At 35.0% G+C, this 15,507-nt stretch overlaps 1 protein-coding gene across 2 annotated transcripts in view; it reads right to left on the bottom strand.

Annotated features, from left to right (window-relative positions):
- CUL4A (cullin 4A) overlaps positions 1-15,507 on the bottom strand; it is a 75,920-nt gene that overhangs the window by 44,356 nt on the left and 16,057 nt on the right. For both annotated transcript variants that reach the window (XM_043991762.1, XM_043991763.1), the window contains exons 3-5: positions 11,503-11,606; positions 9,202-9,271; positions 7,561-7,634 (exon numbers count right to left, since the gene is read on the bottom strand). In XM_043991762.1, coding sequence (XP_043847697.1) covers positions 7,561-7,634; positions 9,202-9,271; positions 11,503-11,606 — 248 coding nt within the window. The remainder of the gene's footprint in view (positions 1-7,560; positions 7,635-9,201; positions 9,272-11,502; positions 11,607-15,507) is intronic.

Genomic DNA, 15,507 nt, shown 5'->3' with positions numbered 1-15,507 from the left:
ATTCACTGAATTTGACCACCATCATCATCCTAACAAGACCAGTGAAGGATATGGAATCTGGAGACTTCTGTTTGAAGCACTTTCTTCTGCTGCCTATGTGACTTTGGAAATATCATTTACTATATCCCTGAGCCACAGCTTCCTCATCTTTAAAATGAGGAGACTGGATCAGATGATCTCTAAGGGCCCTTCTAGCTGTAAATCCCATCACCAGGAGAAGATATTACTTCAGAACAATTTACTTTCATTTAATTTTTTACTATAAAAACCTTGCTTATATCTGAATATTTACTTTCTGAGATAGCTGTACACTAAAATATTTTAATATATATTTAACACATATATTTCTAGAATCACAAATTTATTATCTTAAAGAATATCATCCTATACTTTTCTTCAGTTAAATAGAATTAATATTTTCACATTAGAAATGCTAAATTGTTGAATTTAGCTAAGGAGTTCTCGTTAATGATTTTACCATACTTCAAATCTAGTGAAATGCTATTCCCATAAACAGTTGTTCATGCAGATAATTTTTGAGCCTGGTTCTGATACTCTTCCATAAGCAAAATAAACGACATAAAAGATAAAAAAATACAAAGACATAAAAAATGTCTTCCATAAGCAAAATCACCTTACAATGTCAGAGAGTTTTTGAGCCACGCAAATATTCCTCATGCACAGCAAGAAAGTTTGCATTATTTTAAAACACTACAGAAGCAGAACAATTGTTAACAACTACTGAAAATATGTTTAAATTTTATGACTCATAAGTGTAAGAGCTGTAACTTTCTTTTTACCTCTCAGAGATTGTTTTACTCTGTCCTATTTCAATGAAAACTCATATAAAAAGCCTAACCTTACACTTTGTATTTTCTTTTATACTTTAAAAAAGCAAAATCAGGTACATGATAAGTTTCTTAGTTCTGACAGGCAATACCTGCAGAATGTAAAAGTAATTTAAACTTATCTGTAAAAAGATGATTATATCCATGGTTTCATATTTTTTCATTTGGATGATACAAGCAAAGTTATTTCCCCCCACCCTTAAGTCACATATAGAAATGCCTTATTTATCTGGCCAACTTCTGGAAAACTCAACCATCTAGAAGACAGCCACAAACTGGAAAAGAGGTGGATGTGACCGAGCATTAAGGAAAAGAACTGTCATACCAATACTGATCCTGGATAATGAAACCCAGCTTTCTCCTTGCAGAAGAGAGGGGGAGCTTATGTATGTAAAATGTGGTAGACAGTTCATGGGATCTATTAGTTTTGTTTTATTATAAAGGAAGGTTTGATTCGAGGTGGAGAGAAGCTTCAAGGGAATGACTGTTACATTAAGCCATCATACATATAGCCCATGCACTCTCCTCAGGCCAAACAAAGCTGACTGCTTAAGTTTTTTGTGTACAAGTTAGATTATTAACAAAAGAAAACTGGTCATCTTGTTGACTATGGCAACCCACAGAGCTTCTTCAGAGCTACTCTAGATCAGAAGTAATGGAGGGTGGCAGGGGAGGGGGGAAAATACATAAAAATCATTCCTACTGAGAGCAGTGAGCAATATCAGCTGGTCTAGCCAAGAAGAATGAAACACCACCCCCTAAAAAAGAGACAGTTCTTAATAAATACCTCCAATCAATCAAGGAAAATTAAATTATATTTAGTATACTGCTTAACAAAGCAGGGAATATTTTATAAATATTTTCACGATGATTAAAACAAATAAGTTTCAGTGATTTTAGAATTATGAATACTTCATTCCCCAATAAAGCTAAAGGAGGTGTTACTGTGTGTAAAATCAATTCTTTTGACCTTAAAAATAAGTCTTGAAGAAGAAACACAATAAATAAAAGTTTGTTTCTTCAATATTATTAATATATTGGTTCTATGTGCAATATATTATTATTTCTGAAAAAATGTTCTTGGTCAGGAATGTATGTAAGCCATGTATCTGCAAATATTTTGAAACTCATATAATCATCTGAAATTAACATAAAATACCGATGTGTTAGTTTTATTAGTCTAGCATCCCCATTAAAATCCTGTCTTCAAAATTTTAATTTTAACAAATAATAAATGAAGTACAGGGATTTTTCAAATACCCAGTCATTTTTTCCAAAGCTAATTCTTGACCTTGAGACTCTCTTGCTTCTTTAGTGAAGATATATGAGAGACTCTAAAGTGTTCCCAGAAAATAACCATTTTTACAGATTATTGTTAGAAAATGTACCATACAGCAATCTAAAAGTACCAGCCCAGAAAGGTGAAGTGATTTACTTGAGATCACATAAGAAATAAGTAGCAGAGTACTCTGACTCTAAATTCTGTTAAAAAATAAGTGAATGAATACATCCAGATTTAAATTAGGAGGCTAGTGTAAAATATACATCTTTATAAACCCAATCACAAACTCACTTAATTGTCCTTTACTGTTGGTGCTACTAATTTATTTGAATTTCCTGCTTTAGGATAATCATTTTTTTTCTTCATTACAGTTTTTTAACCTTGTTATAAAAGTTAACATAAGGTAGCATATAATAAATATTTATCAAATAAAGCTCTGTGGAGTTCAAGTAGTATTAAAATGACCAAGATGCTCCAATTTCAGTAGTGTAGTCCTTACTTTATGTGTGTTCTGAATTGGATCTGTGAAGTCACTGGTATAGCAAAGTCCCAATGAGGAAACCCTCTTCTACCACTTGTAGGCTGAGAGAGAGATTCCTAGTGCACTGAGAGATTCAGGGACTACACAGGGTCACACAGCCAGTGTGTATCAAAAGTAGGACGTGAACCCAAGTACTTGACTCTAACTTCAGCTTAGTATCTATTACTCCACACTGCCTCTCTATGATTTGTAGTTTGACAACCTGTTCTACATGAATGGTTCAAAGAAATGAGGCTCTCTTTATTCTATAGCTAAGTTTGGGGTATTTTTATGGTAAAGAGAAGAAAATACAATTTTCATTACCTCTCAACACAGGTTTATGGACACAGGATCAGACTTGCACAATGCTGAGGCAGCTTTCGGACTGGCTTTATGTGGGGAAAGGTAAGGGGCAGGGAGGAGGAAGATGAATCCTTGATTATGCACTCCAGGGAACTGGAAGCTGGAGAGAAGAACCTTTCTAACAAAGGGACATTTATGCAGCTCACTAAATTGATATTCTGGTCCAGAATGTCCCCCTAGTTCCCCTACAAAATCCTTGTAAATCTGCCTTTTGAATTATTGCCTATCCTTTTAAGTTTAGCTCAAATATGATTTCCTCCATGTGACCCTCTACCCTCCCTTGTCACACATCCTTGTCTTACACTTTTCTTATTTAACCATAATGCAGAAAGAACAAATGCTCACACATAACCTCACCCATGAGGTAAGCTCCATGAGGGCAAGGAGGAAGTCCTGTTTAAACTCTGTGGTGCAGGAGGATTCTGTACATAATGGTGCAGACTTATGTGTGTGTGTGTGTGTGTGTGTGTGTGTGTGTGTGTGTGTGTGTATATATATATATATATATATATATATAATGACTTAATAAAGTCAGTGTTGGAATTGCTGAAGAACACAGTAGAAGACTTCAGGGGATGTGGGGGGCATCCTTGATAAGGAATACTGATGCCATAAGGTGTTAGATCAGGCCACATGAGACTGCTCAGGGAAATGAGGTAGATCTGGCAAGTTAGAAAGCTATCTAATCATATACTGGCGAAGATAATTTGTTAGTACTCTGATTTTTTCATATTCTTTCTCCCATTTTAAAATTTATTCAATTAGATTTGTATCCAGTTACACAAAATATCCCAGATGTGGTAAAAATAAAGACGAGTAGGAACTAGAGTTAGAAGTATACAAGAGATGGAAGAAGATTTAGGGTATAGGTCTAGGAACTAGGGTTTGGCAGGGTATCAGGCCAGAGACTGATCAATATATCTGAACTGTGATGCAGAAGGGCAAAGGATTGTTGGAATGCTGATGTCCTAGGCCCAGATCTGTTCTACTAATTTGATAGGCCCTGGTCAACCACCCCAGTATAGAAATAACCCTGTTTCCAATCTGGGGTATATGTCTTCATAGTTGGTGGAAGCACTGAACTTCATAAGGGCAGAATAAAGTTACTTATAAACACATGCACAGCAACATTACTAATGAGACAAATCTAGAAATCTCATTCCAAGGCTTATATCTTATGTGGATATATTTTAAGTTACATATATTTATGTGATTCTGTCTATAAAACACACACACACACACACACACACACACACACACACACACACACACACACACACACAGTGAAGCAAAGTCAAGAGGGTCTTATGAGCTAAGGTTCTGGACAGTGTTACTATGTTAGGTGGCCTAGTAGATCCAAGCAGGCTATCATATACAGGGTTATGGTATAACGCCTTATAGTAGGGGTTCTTAACTTACAATCTATGAAGAGATTTCAAGGGCACCAGAAATTTGGATAGGAAATATATTACATCCTTATTTTCACTAACCTTTTCTTAAAATTTAGAACTGTAAAAAACATTATTCTGAGAAGGGGTTCAAAGATTTCACAAGAAATTATTTTTCTTATTTGGAAAGGAAAAATATTACATTCTTATTTTCACTAACCTTTTCTTAAAATTTAGAATTTTAAAAGAAGGGGTCCATGGGACACAAAAAAAGTTAAGAACCCTTGCTTTACAGATAAACTGTAAAATGTTTAAATACAGTATGAAGTAAACTAAGCTGGTATTCACAAATACATGAGAGTGCTGAATACTATGGCAATAGCCTGGAATTCCTTACTTTTATTGGATTACAAAATGAAGCACAGAAATGTGGATTTAAGGAACAATTCATGACAAATTTGCTAGAATAAGACTGATTGTCTATTTACCCTTAAAAAGTGTTAACTGTGGGATTTATCTCGGAGACTGGAGAGGAAAAGAATACTCCCATTCTTTGCTATTCACACTGTCTGTCCACTAGTATGAAAACCTCCACCCTAGGTCAGGTTCTTATTACAACTTCTCTAAGAGGCTCACTCCCTTCAGTCTCTCCTCTCCCCAATGCCTCCTCCTCATGACTGCCAAACTAATATTCCTACTGTGTAGGTCTAACCACGTTACTATCCCACTCAAACAGTTTCTTCATGATGCTTAAAACACAAACTCTCTAGTTGGCTAAGTCCTTTACAATTTGGCCCTGGCCTATCTTTGCAGGCTGATTATACATTATTTCTCCCATGCATGCTCTGGTCAGGAATACAAGTTCTAGGTTCCAAAGGGACCCAATGCTCTTCTCCATATACAACATTCCGTTTGTCAACCCTTTGTGCCATATCCCCCCAATCTCCCACAGCCTCTCTGCAGGCTGTTTCATATCTGAAACTCTCTCCCTTTTCATTTTAGAATCGCTGGCTCCCTTCAAGCTTCAGTTCAACTGCGACCTCCTTCAAGAAGCCTTTCCTGATTCTCCTAGTTGTTACAGCCACCTACTACTCTTTATTTTGTAGAAAGTCTGTGTTTACCCATTGACATGTTATACCCTGCCGTCCTCCCAAATGAATGCAAGCTTCTTGACGATAGGGATCATTTCATTTTTGTATTTGTGTCTCCAGGACTGAGCACAGCAGACCCTTAAAGCTTTTATCAGTAAGACACAGATATGGTTCCTGTGGTTATATGACATCTTTAACTAAACATTTTCATTTAGAGCTTTGTCCTTTCAGAACAGGTCTGCTATAATGGGTAAGATATCATGATGTGACCATGTGGAACAATTCAGAGCCAATTTGTAATGTACTTTCCCTAAGATATAAAAGAATTCAAGCAACTATGGACTGCACTTGCACTGATTAAGCTTTCTACCCTTGTCCCTTAAACGTGGTCCTCCTTTATTAAAAACAATTACACAATTCAGGTGATTTTAAATCTGTCTTCTTTACTCTCAAAGTCTCAGTGTGTGAGTGTGTATGTATTCTTAAAAGAACATCGTGGCTTCAAATAAAAGAAAGAACAACACACTGGGAGGCAGGAAGGCATAGATTCTAGTCCTGGGTTTGTCATTTAATAAATGTATGACCATTGGCAATTAACTTCTCTGAATTTACTGTCTCATCTGTAAATTAGGGATAATATTATGGAACAGAACCTGGCTCAAAAGTAGGCTGTAGACGTGTGTTTTAACTTTAAATTCTTATATAAATGTGCTATCATTACTACTTGTATTTTCAAAGGTTTTCATATTCCTCTAGTTAAGACTCATGATTTTTTGTTTCTAGTTTATATTTCAAGGTTTATTTTTTTCCAGATTTAAAAGTATAACCTGAAATCATTCTTGGAAACCCTTTTATCATAGACAGATAGTCTGCTTCCACGAGGGCATTAAGGACATTTTACTCCATCTTTATGATGAAATACAGATACTCTATTAATAGGGATATTATTTATCTTTTTTTCAAGTTACACATAGTAGTATTTAAAACATCATCTTAACTGGATGAATGTTAATTTCTGAAAAAAAGCAATTAAAATGATTTTCTACATCCTTTAGTATTTTTCTTTTGTGATTTAGATAAATAATTTTCAGCTTATGATATGACTTTGCTAACATCATGATTTTAGTATTCTACTTTTTAAGCTGCAACTGTCTTAGGTCTATTGTCATTTTACTATAGCCACATGTTCATAACATTTTCATTGACTGACTAAATAGATGTTAATATTTCTCAGTTCTGCCTTTTTATTCATCAGCCTAATTTTTTACTCCATTTTCTCTGCACTTCTATTGCTTTGAAAACATCGTGTGCCTTGTCGGTCCTTTCCCCAGTCTTCTCATAGGAAATCAACAGGCCCATATATTCTGTCACAAAGGGTGTTAACTGTGGTGTAAATGATGCGTTTACCACACCCCTGGACTACTCACTGTGCTCTGGCCAGTCCTACCTGTATTCTATTCAAGGAGGCCAGAGGCACATGCTATTCAATGTCTACACACCATGGGGTAGATCTGGGTAAGTAGAAGTGGTCACTGGCATAAAGGATTTCTCCCCCAAAGCCTGTTGAGGTAAATCCAATCCTGTTCTGGACCTCTGGTTCCTGGAAGAGGATATACATGTTTCCAGAGAAGATAGATAATGGATACATTTTAAAATTAAATATGAATTTTAAGAACAGTTCTTTATACCTTTAGTCTGGACCTGTGATTTCAATGGTAGAGGGAACTCCTGGTGTGGAAACTTCCTCCACCAATGCAGATAGGCAACTCATCTGTAACAGTGTTGCCTTGGGCAATGAAACATTAAATGACTTGCCCACAGTCACACAGTTATTACACATCAGAGACAGGACTCGAAACCAGGTTTTTCTTGACTCCAAGGCCAGTCCCCTACTCACTATGCTACACTGTCTTATGCTTTAATAGAGGTCAAAAAGTTTTTATATCAAGATACAATCAAATGACTAGATATACAAATTACCAAAAATAACTACCTGGGAAAACAAAATTCAAAAAATTATACTTTTAGTAGATTTACTTACACCATAGAAATTTAAAAAGATACCTACCATATAGAAGGAAGCATTGAATTCTGAAGTACATAAGTACGATCCAAAAACAAGAAAATACTTCTAATCATGATCTATAAATTAAAAACATAGACCAATTTTTATTTTTCTAATAGAATGATTTAATTTTAGCATAAGAACATATTAATAATTTCAAGTATATATCTTTCTTAATGATAAGATATCCTGAAAAGTTCTCATTTTGAATTTTTATCATTTTATCTAACATGGTATGGACCTGAAAGTAATTGGTATAAACCACATCTTTTTGATCTAGCCATATTCTGACAGGCATGGTAAATCTTACATAGGGAAAGTACTACAAGCTTCTTTCCCCTCCCCTCCTCCTATATGCTCTCTCTCACTCACACTCTCTCTCTCACACACACACACACACACACACACACACACACACGGTGTAGTCTTTTTCAGTAGTTAACATACTGTAGTGAATAGTGTGTAACTTATAGACAGCAAGATTTTAACTGTTACAACTCACCTCAATCAAAATTTAACACTAACAAAACCAAAAAGACCACACTATTCAGGAAGACAACACTTTCCCTTTCACCTACTACCACTCCAAAAATATATAAACACAAACCACAAAATATGTATGTACAGAGCGGCAAAGATGACCTGATATGTGTATGTAACACTCAGAACTGAATTGGATCTATGTATACTTTCAAGAGCAAAAAGTTCATTATAATGCTAAGATAATTAGGCTATTACCTCAATCTGAATTCCACCTGAATTGATTTGGGAACTAAGTTAACAGCCTAGCACTATTAAAGAATGATAGTTCAAATAGTTAACACAAGGATGATGAGAGTATATCAGAGGGTCTCTAAATAAGAGCCACTGTTTTCCTTAAAATTCCACACAATCATTTTTACATCTAAATTGTAGTTTTAAAAAATTCCTTAGATATAGTTAAAGTTGCTGATTTCATCTTTCATATACAATTAAGCCTACTCCATTTAGAACCTGATTCTTCAAATAGAGCTCTTTAAGAAGCTAACAGGTACCTGGTTTTACATTACAGTCCCTACTTTCCTAGCTAATTGAGGGAAGCAAAAGATTAAGTAACCCATACAATGGAAAAATTTTTATGTTTGGCTTTGGAATAAAACTTTTATACCTAATGTTTGAATGTTCAGTCTAACATTCTGGGGATTTATTACACTTAATGTTATTTCATTTTCTTAATTTAAAGAGCTCACTCAGGAACAAGAGAAAAACTGAGTAATTTAGGATGAAAGTTTTACAGATCATGCTCAACTCTTCACAGTCTTAATCCATGCTGAGATTCAACATCATCTCTTGGATGAATGAAAAACTGTTAAGTCTGGCTTACACCTTCTGTAAGTGGGTGGAGGGGATTGGTTGAAGTCATTGCAATTTTTTAAAAGCCTTTCTTCTTTATTGGGTTAAAAGGGAGGGGATATAATTCTACCCCAATTACTCAAATCTTGATTGTTTTCTCTTTTGTCCCATTACAACTGGAATGGGACAAAAGAAGAGCTGAATAAACAAAAGTTGAAATCCAAACAGTTCAACTCCAACAAGCTAATAACTGAATTAAAATGTGAAAGTAGACAATACATAATCAATAACAAAAAATATAATAAACCTTACCATTTGTCTGCAATGATCTTGCCAGCATTTGTTTATCTTCTTTAAAAATAAAACACTATCTAGAGAATCTGTGCAGGATCTGCTAAGGAAAACTATTACATTTACACCTTTATTTCAGCTTTTCTCTTCTTAAAATATTATCTTGATAATTACCCAAATTAAACCCAAGACCACATATTTTAAGCCTGTAGCTCCTATTCCCCTTTTCATTAATCTTCTTCAGTCAATCCCAACATCCATTGAATCCTTCAGTTATTTTCTTATCTCCATTGCTATTTGCTGAGTGCTTCACCACCCCCTAGACCAGTTTCTAGTCCCTCTTCCTATCATCCATTTCTAGAAGGCTACTTCAACCAGGCTTCCCCTCTCAGGTCCCTGTCTGCAGAAGACTAAAACCAGGGTACTTATAATTCTATAAGGCCTGGCCCAATGGTCTCACTTTAGAGACACTGAGGCCCTAGAAATAGCTAGACTGTCACAACTAGACAGGCTATTTTTAGTATGGAAAAGGTTAGAATAGGGATTGGGCTAGGAAGACCTGAAGTAAAAAAAAAAAAGCTGGCACTTTAATTCTAATTTTCTAACTCATGTTGAAAACAGATGTTTTAATCTTAAACTTACATGAAATATCATTGGTAGGACAAGTAGCTTTTGGAATTATGATACATATTATGAGGCAGGCTGAGGCACAATTTAAAAGAGAAGGAAATCACAGTTCAGGAAGAAAATAAGAACAGTACTCTCAGTAATGACAATCTCATTTGTACACGGCCAGGAAAAGCTTAAGTGAAGAGAACTTCATTTTCTATTTTTTCAAAATCAGGGATTTTTAACCTCAGCTTCTTCATATGAACTTGGATGGAAAAAAATCTTATCCTTATTTTCATTAACTTCTAAATGACATTTAGCATTTTCTTCAATTATTTAAAAATATTATTCTAAGATAAAAGGCTTTTGCCAGACTACCAAAGGTGTTCAAGACACAGAGAAAGGTTAAGAACCTCCATTCCAGATGAAATCATGCATTTAGGTTACTGGAGATTGAAATAAAATACTGTAAATTTATGTCACTAAAATCAACTGAATATGTTTAAGGAGTCAATAATTCACATAAAAAAGGATAAAGATTCGGGTTCTGGAAAAAAAATGATCATTATCAAAACTATACTGATTTTAGTCATTGGAAGGTAAACTGAGTTAAAAAGTGAAAGAGAATTTTACCTACTGACCAATTGTCCATATATTAATCAGCATTAATAAATCAAAAAGTCTAGATGAAGAACTGGGCATTCTGGGAGGCTCTCCTTCAGAACCACATTCATCAGGTATAGGAGTACAAACAGAGGTGATGGTGGCATGTTTTATGATGGGAAGGACCTAGGTTCAAAACCTGTCTTTATACACACCTCTGTATACATTGGCATTTCTAAAAGGAACTGAATTAGAAAGCACTGGTGTGTGGTAGTATATGACTTATGACTCTAGGGATAAGCAATCGATGGCTTTACATTGAAAAATCCCTCAGAAGTTATACTCCTCAGAAATATCCGTCAATATCATCTATAAAGAAGTTAAAGGAAGTCTTACTAGGGATATACTTTATATTCCACAGAAACTGCTAGAAAACCATAAAGCAGTTCAGTAGTCAACAGTTTTAGATCAGCATCTTATCCTACATACCATAACAAGCACCAAATAAATGAATAATTTAAATATAAAAGGCTACATCATTTAAAAAAGAGAGCACAGGGGGCAGCTAGGTGGGGTGGCCCAGTGGATAAAGCACCAGTCCAAGAGGACCTGAGTTCAAATCCGACCTCAGACACTTGACACTTACTAGCTGTGTGATCCTGGGCAAGTCACTTAATCCTCATTGCCCCACAAAAAATTAAAAATTTAAAAAATTAAAAAGAGTACACAAGGAAGAACTTTACAGCTTTATGATTAGTAGAAGAATGGATAATTAAATGACAGATCACAAAAATACAAACATGATCACTTTGATGCTCTACAAATCACAGTATATAGATAAAAATGTAATTCAACATAAATCACATATAATAAAATAATAAAATGTGGATAGAAGAATAAGAGAGGAAATGGGGAAAAAAAGTTAAAACTGTAAGAGCTCAATCTACAACACCAATTTTAGCAACTATTTCTATATCCCGTACTTTAGCCTGCAGAATGCCATTGCAGAAAATTGTTATCTTAAAAATCTTTACATAAACCAAATTTAAAATTATCCTCTCCTATAGGTAGAGGGTTTTGAAGATAAAACTCTAAGCAAAAAAAGGATATTCTCTGAACTGAAGGATTTGTGCTTTGACATGATCTTCACAAACCTGTCGTAGTTGCTTGTAGAGTGTTGGGGACACTTTGTAAGAACAGAGATTTTCAACAGCCTGAAAGCAAAAGGAATAGACAGATAACTTTAAAAGAAAAATATACCCATCTTTAGTTATCTATATTTACAATAGCATGGAAAAGAGTGTTCAAATATTTCCCTTTTACATAAGCAGGTAGTTAATAAATATTTAATTTTAATTAAATGTCTGTTTGTTTGTTTGGGGTTTTTTTGCGGAGCAATGGGGATTAAGTGACTTGCTCAGGGTCACACAGCTAGTAAGTGTCAAGTGTCTGAGGCCGGATTTGAACTCAGGTATGCCTGAATCCAGGGCCGGTGCTTTATCCACTGCACCATCTAGCCGCCCCATTAATAAATATTTAATGAATAAAATATCTCAAATTAATTATCTTACATTTTAACTTGGGGCAATTATTATTTAATGTTATCAACTTTGCAATCACTTAACTGCACAACTGGATGTAGATAACACAGAATTTAAAAATCAACTGTACACCTAAAATGCTTACATACCAGAAAAAGGATGGGTTTCCCTGACAGATATAGCTAGCACAACTCTTGAAATATCTCAAAATATCCTCCCTCCCCTGACTCAAATTTCCTGACAAAAGTAGGAGGAAAACAAGAATATTATTCTAGCCCTCTTTCTTGCTTTGTGCACATCCTTGGACATGCATGGATGTTAACCAGCTCTGGCTCCATTTTTTTGTGTTGGGATCTGGAGCTGAACTAGCAAAACAAATGCAGGTAGGTAGGTAAATTTTACTAAAATGTGATTTTATAAATAATTTTATTCTTGGAAATTAAAAAACAATTAAATGGGGCATCTAGGTGGCGCAGTGGATAGAGTACTGGCCCTGGATTCAGGAGGACCTGAGTTCAAATCCGGCCTCAGACACTTGACACTTACTAGCTGTGTGACCCTGGGCAAGTCACTTAACCCCAATTGCCTCACCCCCCCCCCAAAATAAATAAATAACAAAAAAAAATTAAAAACTATGAGCTGAAAAAGCACTATAGTTGAACCATAGGCTATATACATGGCTTGAATTCCATATGAAGTGTGGATACTAGTAATCTATTAATTTTAATCCATGTAAAATAAATATAAAATATTTAACAAATAGAAAACGTTAACAAGTGAGATTTTGACAAAAGTAAAGAATCCATCTAAATACACTGCAAGGAAATAATCAAAAGAACAAAAAACAATTTGTATAAAAGACTTGAGAGCATAAACACATCATAAAATATGCTGTTGAGTTTTCTGCATGAAGAGAAACTGCAGAGTTAGGCACCAACAGAATGCACTGGCTAAATACTGCTTGGTGGGGGGGGGGGGAATGCTTCTGTATTATGAGATTTCCCCTGAAGGAAATATCCGCATCTATGAGATCACAGACTCAAAGTATAAAGATATTCAAAGCAGTGGTATTCACAATATATAAGTATTTATGTGTGAACATGTACACACCTTCCTCCTCCCCAACAATGCCTCCAAATAGGGGGATGGCTGATAAAGTAAAATTAACAAACTATTAAAAGTGTTGAATGTGGGGACTATGCAGATACATGGAAATGTAAATACAGATACATCATTTTTTTTGTCTTTGTCAAATGAGAGAACTAGACTTTTATTTTTAGGGTCCCTCCCAGCTTTAAACTCACTACAAAGGATTCCTCCAAAGTACTTACACTCAGTTTTAAAATCTCAACATTTTTCTAGTTATCATCTTGTACTGGTCTAAGAGAATGCTATCAAGTTCTGTAAATATATTCCTCTTTCTAATACATTATATATAGCTCCTTTATCAAATAGTCAGCAAAAATCTTCCATCAAACTCTTCTATGAAAGGATTGAAGGTAATCTTACTGATCCTATAGATCAGTAATGAATTTTTAGAATTATTACATAATGCATCCCTAGCAAAATATATGCAGAACATTCATTATTGACATAAACTGAGGCAAACCTCAACTTAAGGGGACAGGATCTTTGCACTTCTTCAAAAAGCACTGATATAGAAGTAACGTAAATTGGTTGCTAAGAATATATCTTAAACAACTACCCATCATGTGGGTTTTAATACTTGTATCTGTTTAATTTCAAGAGATTTCCAACTCCTCCCCCCCATTCAAACTTCTATATAGAAAATATTTAATTGACTAAATTACACTGAATTTATTCTGTTTTGAGGTGAACAACTGGGAACAACCTTTGCAATAACCAGGGGGAGAAAAACCACATCAATCTGTAATGTCAAAAAATCAGACTTGGGAAATACCTTTTGAGGCTCATGAAACAAGAGACACAAGTGATTCTGGAGTATTCATGCAAGTATTTAGTTTGTATTTTAATGGCAATTATGATTTTACATTTTATTTCTTGTATCACTCATTTAGCACACTTACTTATTAGTAATCTTTTCACACACACATACTTTAAACTACTTCTTTATATGCCCAAAGAATCTGGCATAGTGTCTTGCACATAGTAAGCACACAGATTCGCTCCTAAATCTGTTTAGAAATGAATCTCCCTAGTGATGTGGGAAATAGTTAACTATATGATAATGGAATATGCTCCTTGGATAAGCAGTGATATTTATGAGTTATTCCTAAACACCTGTAATGAACAACTCATTCCAATAAAAGTATTAGACAAATTCAGAAATTGGGATGGGGCTGATTAGATAAAGGAGGAGGAGAACATAAAGGATAGCATAAGATATAGGACTGTAAAAGATGTTAGATATGGAAAAAGAGACAACTGATGCTCCATTTATAGCCACACAATGTCGAGAGAAATAGAGAAAGTGCTCTAACCAGGATGTTGGGTGGATTCCCTGTGCAGGACATGTGTACATCAGGATGAAAGGACATACATTGACTAAGCATTGTGGGAGGGAGTGCCCACATTAGAGACCACACATATATCAAAATTTCAAAGTTAATCTGCCTTTCTTACATTAATAAAATCCTTCCTAATCAGTGCTGTTAGCCCTAGTTCATGACAACTTGGCTTTTCTTGCCTTGCAAAGACTAACATGAATGCTTATTTTCCTTTTATTTTAGTCAAATTAATCTCAAAGGAATTCTTCTCTACCAAGACTGGCATTATCTCTTTGGACCACATTTTGTCACTGGACAAAAGAGAACCCTCTCAGTCTTTCAAATAAGCAGAGTATTTAAAGACACCTTGGCATTTGGAAAAAAAAAGTTGGGAACAGCTACTTGCATTCATAGATTAAGGTCCACCAGTACCTGAAGACTATGTATGTGCTATGTATTGGGTGCTTAGGGTCAAAAGACAAAGGAAGTTGACAGTGAGGAAGGATCAGGTTGCGGCAAAGGGAGGTTGTGATCTTTTCTCTGATGATGAATGAGGGGCAAAAAGGAGAAAAAAAGAACACATGTCCAGAGAACTCTGGTAACCCTAGCTATGGTCAAAAATTCTCTTCCACCCTCCCTCCTCACCCCCCCTTTAAGAACTCAAACAATTCAATATGTTATACATGTGTAGTCATGCAAAAAATGTCCACATTGGTCAGGTTGTGAAAGAAAACAGACAAAAAACTTTAGCAAAAGGAACTAAAAAATATTTTGCCTCAATCTGTATTCAGATACCATCAGTTCTTTCTCTGGAGATGAATTGCATTTTTCATAAGTCCTTCAGAATTGTCTTGGATCACTGTATTGCTGAAAATAACTAAGTCATTCACAACAGATCATCTTACAATATTGCTGTTATTTTGCATACAGTACATTTCACTTTGCATCAGCTCATGTCTTTCCTGGTTTTTCTGATAGCATCCTGCTCATCATTTCTTATAGCATATTAGTGTTCCATCATAATCTCATCCCACAATTTGTTTAACCATTCTCCAATTGATGGGCATCTCCTCAATTTCAAATTCAACTTTTTATGTTTTTTGTTT

The sequence above is a fragment of the Dromiciops gliroides genome, chromosome 3 (assembly GCF_019393635.1).
Source record: "Dromiciops gliroides isolate mDroGli1 chromosome 3, mDroGli1.pri, whole genome shotgun sequence".
NCBI lineage: Eukaryota > Metazoa > Chordata > Mammalia > Microbiotheria > Microbiotheriidae > Dromiciops > Dromiciops gliroides.
The sequence above is the reverse complement of the archived record's forward strand: the minus strand, read 5'-3'. Positions and strand labels throughout refer to the sequence as shown.